The sequence below is a fragment of the Lolium perenne genome, chromosome 1 (assembly GCF_019359855.2).
Source record: "Lolium perenne isolate Kyuss_39 chromosome 1, Kyuss_2.0, whole genome shotgun sequence".
In the NCBI taxonomy this organism is placed as follows: Eukaryota; Viridiplantae; Streptophyta; class Magnoliopsida; order Poales; family Poaceae; genus Lolium; species Lolium perenne.
The window spans coordinates 67,042,121-67,050,801 of NC_067244.2; the positions used below are offsets into that span (position 1 = coordinate 67,042,121).

Sequence of the window (8,681 nt, forward strand, 5' to 3'; positions counted from 1 at the left end):
AAAAATTACCTCCAAGAGCATGGAAATCCACTTTTGAACCTGGGAGCATAAGCTCCTACTACCCGAGAAAAACATTTTAAAATTTTAGAAAAATGTGAACAAAAAATTGACCAGTATATGTCGATAGTATATGTGTGCGCGCTAAGTTTCACGGAAAATTGATATTTTTTTGTATCTTATGAAAAAAGATTAAAAGTATGTTTGGTTAAAAGTATTTTTTATTCTTTGTGTACGACAAAAAAAATATCGGTTTTTCACAGAACAACTTTATGAGCATATGGCCCACTTTGATTGCAACTATTGGATGGAAAATCTATTGACTGCTGCTATCTGCGTTGCTTGATGCAATCTTTCCCGGCGTGGAGGTGACGGCTTGTGCAACTTTTTGGGTCACTTGCGTTGAACATTGCCCGTGATTTGGGGCACTTTGATTGCAACTATTGGATGCAAAAATCTATTGACCATTCTATCTATTTATCTAGTACGTGTCTGTTGTCATATTTGTTGAAATTCTGAAAAATCCACTTTTAAAGTTTGGCGCAATTCCGGCCGGAACAGATCCTGCGAAAGGAAACCGTAAAACCGAAGTTCTACTAGAGCCGATGTGACACCTTAAAACAGGTTTTCCATGCCCCTTACAAACGTTTTAGAGTTGATCATACCCCACCAAGTGAGCCCTGTTGACTCAAATTCCACGCGACGAGTGTGATCACGTAAACGATACACATTTGGGGATGTGATTCAGTTTCAAAGATCAAATGATTTCTGGCGTATCTCAAACCATACGATTATGGAAGAACCACGACAAGATTAGCACAATGATCAAGCACGCGATCAAGAGGTTGCAGAATGTCTTTGTTCTGCACAAACCGCTGCCCTTAGACGATCCTCCGCTGTCCACACCCGCCGCCCCATGCCACTGCCGAATGAACTCCTTGCCGCCCCCGCCCCATCCAGTGATGTTCGCCGCGGTCTCGCCGCAGATCTCGCAGCGCCTGCAGTTGCCAGCAATAGTACCACTTTCTCAGGCAAATCTTTCAACGAGTAAAATTCAGAATAAGGGTCAACGGATGCTCAGAACCTCTTAATTAACACGAAGCTAAACATGAACGCACATATTAGCATCCCAATTACTCCCTCCGTACCAGGAAGATTGTCAGAGAATTGTTAAAATTTAGATGTATTTAGACACTAAATAATATCTTGTTATATCTGAAAAAATTTAGACAATCTTCATGGAACGGTGGGAGTACAATGCATACAGTTTGATCTAGTGAAAGACACTAAAAATAGCTCGCTTTCCAAAAGATGCTTGCATATACTGATTTCTCATATATTTTGGCGGTACCACACTACCATTACAGGTTTGTTACAACTTACAGTTGAGAAAAAACCAACAATTATGCTCCTATTCGAAAATATACGGTATCGAACTTTGCAGTTTTCCGGCGGCAACTTTGACCATTCTTTTATGAACGCATAAATGAGAAAGTACATATCATGGAATGGTTTTTACTTTTCTCGCATATTCAACCTATTTTTTTACTATGAAGTACACCTGTTAAAAATTAAGAAATTTGAGTGTCTACATTGGAGTAGAGGTAGTACCAATTATGTAAGTACATAACATAATCACCACTTGATAATAACACTAGTCATTCACATGTCTTAAGTAACACTAATACTAAAAAGTTGCACAAATGTTCACTGAATTAGCAAAATCATGTTCTTGGCGCTGCAAACTGATTATGATTACCATGTTTGGTTGAAAAACTTATACATGTTACAGTTGAACACAATACTAATTTCGAAACAGAGTGCTTGCATGTTACGATCTGAAGAACCCGAAATAGTGTGTGCTCTAATTTGATTTTGAGTCACCCAAAAATCTCATAAGCTATCAAAATAAACATATGATGGTTATATTTCTTTTATGATGAAGATCTGTTCGTTGGCTTGTATCACACACATCCACGAATTTTCATAATTTTTGAAAAATTTAGTTGTCCTTCAGACGAGATAGGAGGACAAGCTCTGGAAGAAGAAAATGTGAGAGAATATAAAGGGGAGTCAACTGTAGCCTGTGCAACAAACCACTCGACCAACGCAAGTTCTAAGCCCAGCCCCCAGGCTATGGGCCTATGGCAGTTGGGAGATGTCACTGTGATTGAGGAATGAGAGTTCTTAGCAAAGAGAGTGAAAGAACTCTACATTTTGCATTATACAAACGGCCCACCTAGCAAGTGGTTGCAATAATAGAGGGGCATCTGGTTTCCTGATGTGCATACGTAGTTCAGCTCGTATAAGAAAACGCATAGCGCTACCAGTACCAGCTTAGTGAACTGATTGCCCAACTTTATTCGTTTTCTTCACAATAGCGAAAGATTCCGTCCCATGATTGTCATTATTTATTCAGGTCCTTCTAATACTCCGGTCATCTTCCTTAATTAAAAGCTTTAAATTAGTCTATCTTCGGCAAGCGACCGGCACAAAAACTATTCTTCAGAGTTTGACTCATTCAGAGCATCCTGATTCATTTCTAAATTCTAATCCATCTGCTATTCCTCAATCGCCGGTGACAGTGACAAAGCTCAGGGAGGAGAGCTCGCCAGTGGTATGGGTCTTGAGGCTGAGCCACCGGCGATGCAGGAGCAGCGACTGTGGTTGATCCAATGGAGGAGTTAGGGTTACGGGTCACCAGAGACCCGAGGAGAAAGAAAAGGGGCGTCAATTACTGATTTGTTAGTACTACCAAATTACTGTACATTGAGTTAATCGAGTGCGTAACATCAACAACTCAAACAGGAGAACCTTTTTGAACTAACTTGAGTTCAGGTACACTGTCAAAACTCATAGCAGTTTACGTGTTCAAAAGAACGAGGCAGTGGAAGCATTGGTATACGAATCACACATCTGAATATCTGATGGGAGTGTATGTGTACCTGTTGCCCCTCACGGAGAACCACGCCTCGGCGCACCGGCGGTGCGCCGCCGCGATCTCACCCCGGCAGCCGCAGCCGAGGTTCACTAGCCGCCCGCTCCCGCTCTTCGCCGGCAGGTCGCCGTCCGCGAGGTGGCAAATTCTGCAGCCGCTCCCAGTTCCACCCTGCTGCTGCTGACCAGCCGTCGTCCTGTCGACGTCGACCACAACATGCGCAACGGCGCCGTCGATCTCGACCGGCCTTTCTGGCCTTTCCCCGCTGGCACCCGCTCCGGTGTCTCCGGCGGTGATCACCATGGCTAATTTCTCATCTCGGTGGACCAATATCTATCAATGGCTTAGGAATCTTGGGTTTGGGAGGGGGGAAGAAAAGAAATGAATGATGACAGGAGGGAGCTAGCTAGATTCTTATCGTCTCGATGCTGGGAATGGGCCGACGCAAGTTGACCTGAGACAGCGAAAGATCAGGGGAGGGCGATGCAGGGCAAATATTCATAACCGAAAAAGTAAAAAAGGAGCGCCGAGGTTTCCGAACCGGCCGATCTTTTTTTTCCTTCACTGAAAACACTTCTCCTCGAAACAACCTTTCGTCTCCCTTTATGAAAAAAAACGTAAGAGTATCAGCTACGTATAAGAGGTATACGGTTTACTTTAGCTATAAACTGTGACCGTAGTTTATGAAAATAGTTACAATGTATAAAATGTACTTTGCTATAAGATAGGATCTACATGTTATTGAAAGTAACAACCATGAAAGTGTGAGAAGGATTGAGAAATAGTTTTTAAATCTTCACACGCTAGGATACACTAACTTTTTAATCGAGGAAGCTTCACGACAAAGTGATTAGTATCGTCAGCGTATTTCTTGCTTTTTCAAGATCATGCTTCATAAATAGAATCGTATTGTCCGCGTATTGAAGGACATACGGTCCATCATACACGAGATGGAAAACTATTCTTTGATTTGGCCATCATTTTTTGCACGCTCTATTATTATAACTAACATACAACTATTTGTCAACGTTGTCATTGACTTTGATGGCTACACTATCTCCGGAAAAAATGTGGATTTGGATGCGCCACATCAGAAAATCCTTTCATTATAAGGCTGGCCATAGTGGTAAGTATCATGTAGTAGTATCATGCATATAATACTTGTGTATGGTACTATCTCCGTAGTGGTTAGTATCATAAAGTAATATCATAGTCATGCTATATTTTTTTTTTTTTAGAATCTCAATGCAAATTTGAGCTCAATATTTGTTTGGCACTAACTTTCCTCGTGACATGCGCTATGATACAGTATTCACCTATGTTACTCTAATCTCCCCTCTCTTCCTTAATTAGCTACCACATCAGTATTTTTGTGGGACCAATGTGCATGATACTTGCTATGATACTAGCACTATGGCTAGCCTAAGAGGCTATTATTAGATAGACCATTTGACTTTATCATACGTTTTTTCGAAATCGATCTTTAATATTACCTCACTCAAATTTTTCTAATGTAGTAAGTGGACTTTTGTGCATAATTACTATACCATCTAGATGTTTCTTACTTGCATGAAAGTAGTCCGATAGAGAAGAACAATATGGTCACAACCACGGAATTTAGCCTAATTGTTACGGTTTTCGTGAATATTTTAAACCTAACATTAAGAAGACACATGGGTCTATATTGTTGGATTCTTTATGCTACATTAACCTTTGGAAATAAAATTATCTCATTTAAATTTAGACAAAATAATTCTAGATGTCCAACATTAAGAAGGTTGAACAATTCTAACATGTGTGACTTAATGAACTCCTAAAATTCTAACAGAACTTAGCTGGAAAACCATCCAGCTCTGGAGCCTTGTTGTTTTTAATTTGGAAACCAATGCTTTTTAAATTCTTCTTCCGTATTAAATGCAGTGAGATAGGTATTTCCATCCTCTGAAACTTGGGGTATATCATCCATTCGGGACTCGTCCATTGAGAAGTTCCCTTCTTCTAGCTCCCCGAGTAGATTTTTATATAAAAAAATATGTATGAATTGTGTTGATCATGTCCTTCCATCATACCTTCATCCTATACAATAGAGCGAATAAGTTTCTTCCGATGCCTGCCATTTCCAAAACTATGGAAGTACTATCTTATATTCTAATATCCTTCCATAATGAATTGGGATTTTCACCATTGGTGCCATTTGAGTTCCTCTTCTCGCAAAAGACTTACAATCTACTTATTGGATTGAATTTTAAAGAGAAAGAATTGGAGCTTATTGTAGCGACAAGGGCAAAAAAAGATGGAGCTGAAGGAGAGAGAAGTTGAGCTGGAATGCCAAGCCGAAGATCACATGATCATGACCACCGACTTGACCGCCATAAGAGAGCTTGATTCGAAAGATGTAGAAGGAGATCCAAATTAAGTTGATAATCTCAATTTGTAATTTTTATATTTATTCCTTGTTCAAACTATGACACATTTCCTTTTCTGGTCATGCTACATTTTATTTAATAATATTCTATATTTATTATATATTATTTATAAATATGTGGCCAAATAACCTATTTCTCAAAGAAATAGACTGTATATTAACCAGGTTGGCCAAATAGTTAACCGCTGTGTTGGGTGGGCTGCACGACCCAAAATTCCGCGGGGACGCCGAACAGTGTTCACGCGCCACCCAAACGGCTGCATCGGGCTGCATTGAATAAGTTTCTTCCGATGCCTGCCATTTCCAAAACTATGGAAGTACTATCTTATATTCTAATATCTTTCCATAATGAATTGGGATTTTCACCATTGATGCTATGTGAGTTCCTCTTCTCGCAAAAGACTTACAATCTACTTATTGGATTGAATTTTTAGTTCAGTTTCTTGCGTAGACAATGGGCGTACTTATGCAATAGCCTCTAACTCATCAATAATGGATGAAAGTCAAAGCATTTATTATTTTAGTTGCCTCGTCGTATAACATTCCCATCCTCCATGGTTTTACGCATGACGGGCATTGACATAGGCATCCCAAATGGGCCTGCCGAAGATGGTACCCGGGGTTTACTGAAAGCCCACTACCCGAAGAATAAGAAGATTCGGAAGCCCAAGATATTATTAAGGAAAGTTAGAGTTGTAATAGGAAGTGTTATTTGTAATCTTGCGGGATGAGTTAGAAACCTTCCCGAACTCTGTAACTTGTACAACACGAATCTCTCGGCTCCGCCTCTTATATAAGGGGGAGTCGAGGGACGAAGAATCATGGAATCATTGTCTCTCAAACCCTAGTTTTCATATTCGTCGAGTACTTTTCGGCTGAAACCTTCGAGATCTACTTGCCCTCTACTTCCAACTAAACCCTAGTCTACAACCCGTAGGCATTGACAAGTTGATACCTTGTCAATTGGCGCCGACCGTGGGGATTAGAGGCGTCAAGGATACGATTTCGATGGCACGTTCAAGATCGTCGACTTCATCAACCGCAAGCAATGCAATAGATCGAGTAGCCTATGGAGATGACGTTCGGAAGATTCCACTTTCGCGTCGAGAAAGAGGGATCGTATCGTGTCGAAATTCCGATTTCATCGGGATCGTCGGCGGTCGATTCCGATTTTTCAAGCTATACATCGTCAACCGAATCAGGAGAGGAAGAAACTCCGTCGTCACGCTTCATCAGCACCAGGGCGAGAGAAAAACTTGCCAAGATCTTCAGCGACATGTCGTTTGAGTCATCTGCGGACTCCTATATAAGCGATGGCTCAAGCAGTGTCGATAGCTACGACTTCATCGACAAATCTGCTACAGTGGGCAAGGTCTTCGCCAATCTTCATGATGGTGTCACCAAACCCAACGTAGATCTGAATACGAAGTATCATCAGATTTATGTCATCGGAGAGCCAAGTCATGATCAGGAGGAAACATCTGAGGCTTTCGACGATTTGGGAAATCCATACGTCGATCCCTCTGATTTGCGACGAGGCCTAGGCAATAAATATATCGGGCCACAGCCGCGAGACAGAGTTCGACTCCCGCAAACAACATGGGATAGAGCCGCAAGAGCTATGGATGGCTCAGAACCAATGGCTACCATAGCCACGCCAGAAGAATTACAAGCATCTCAATATAGGCTTGCACGAGCTGCAAGGGAATTGGAAAAACAGACAGCTGAGCTAAACAGAAGAAAGGAGGCAGCCTCTGCATCAAGTAGGCGAAGGGCAGAGCTGAGTCGACAATCTAGAACTTCGGGTGATAGCCACAGAGAAGCTCGGAACAGAGCAAGATCAAGGTTACAAAACGTACCTGAAGGAGAAAGAGAGCACTTGGTGCAAAACCTCGACATGTCTTTTATGTCGATAGACACGAGAGGGAACATCATACCCAAGACACCAGAAGCTGGGTATATGGCGACACAAGCTTTCATCCTTGCATCCAAACCACCCCAGGAGATCCAAGGGAGGCATTGTACAACATGGCAATGGCAGGAGTTGGAGCCATGGGAACAGCGTTTGTGTCGACACCTCCCGAAGGAACATCAAGGCAAAATAGTCCACGACCTGCGGCAGCAACAGCAGCAGTTCCCGAAGGACCAAGTGGAGCAAGGGACACGGCAGCACAAGCAAGGGTCGACAGAGCGCGACAAAGCAGAAGGGAACATCGACAGTCCCCAGAGTTAAACGACGAGGATATGTGTGGCTTGCCGTGCTTTACGAGGAGAGTTCGAAAAACTCGAGTCCCTTCAGGATTCAAATTACCTGATAACTTCAAGAAATTCGACGGCCTTCAAGATCCAGAGGATTGGCTGGTGGATTATCTCGAGACAGTGAAGCTCACAGGAGGAACCAGAGCAACAGCTATGCAAAGCATCCAGGTACATTTGAGTGGAGCCGCACGATCGTGGATAAAGAAACTTCCTCCAGGATCTATCGACTGCTGGGAAAGCTTCGAGGACGTGTTCGTCAAGAACTTCCGGTCCACGTGCAAGAAACCTGCGTCATTAGAGGAGTTGCGAGCATGCCGACAAAAGCCAGACGAGCCAATGAGAAAATATATCCAAAGGTGGAACATCATCAAAAACTCGGCAGAAAATATATCTGACGAGAGAGCGATTGATGCGTTTGTCGCAGGAATTAGGCGTGGAGATTTTGTCGAGGATTTGGGGAGGACCAATCCGAAGACAGTATCTGCTTTAATGGAAATAGCAAACAGATGGGCAGATGGAGAAGATGCTGTTCACAACAAACGGCATAGGTCGCTAGAGGAAGACCGCGGTCGAAACTATCAACCAAGGCGACGATTTCCTCGGCAGTACCCGAGCTATGACGCCCCAGGTCAAATTTCGGCAGGCTTCCCAGCAAACACCGGAGGAAACAACAGAGATGATTATCAGAGAAGCAATGAGCAACGAGGCGACAATAGAGATGACTCTCGAAACAATAGGAAAAATAGTGGGCTGATGTCTACTTCCCCCTCCTTTTCCTGTAGACAGTGTTGGGCCTCCAAGAGCAGAGGTTTGTAGAACAGCAGCAAGTTTTCCCTTAAGTGGATCACCCAAGGTTTATCGAACTCAGGGAGGAAGAGGTCAAAGATATCCCTCTCATGCAACCCTGCAACCACAAAGCAAGAAGTCTCTTGTGTCCCCAACACACCTAATAGGTGCACTAGTTCGGCGAAGAGATAGTGAAATACAGGTGGTATGAATATATATGAGCAGTAGCAACGGTGCCAGAAAATAGCTTGCTGGCGTGTAGTTGATGGTGGTAGT

General features: G+C 42.7%; 1 protein-coding gene across 1 annotated transcript; it reads right to left on the reverse strand.

Annotated features, from left to right (window-relative positions):
- Positions 1-565: 565 nt before the first annotated feature.
- Positions 566-3,397, reverse strand: LOC127295961 (uncharacterized). Its single transcript, XM_051325993.2, has 2 exons — positions 2,943-3,397; positions 566-995 (listed from the first exon to the last, which is right to left on the reverse strand). The coding sequence occupies exons 1-2, from the start codon at positions 3,236-3,238 to the stop codon at positions 776-778; spliced, it is 516 nt and encodes a 171-aa protein (XP_051181953.1). The 5' UTR covers positions 3,239-3,397; the 3' UTR covers positions 566-775.
- Positions 3,398-8,681: the final 5,284 nt, after the last annotated feature.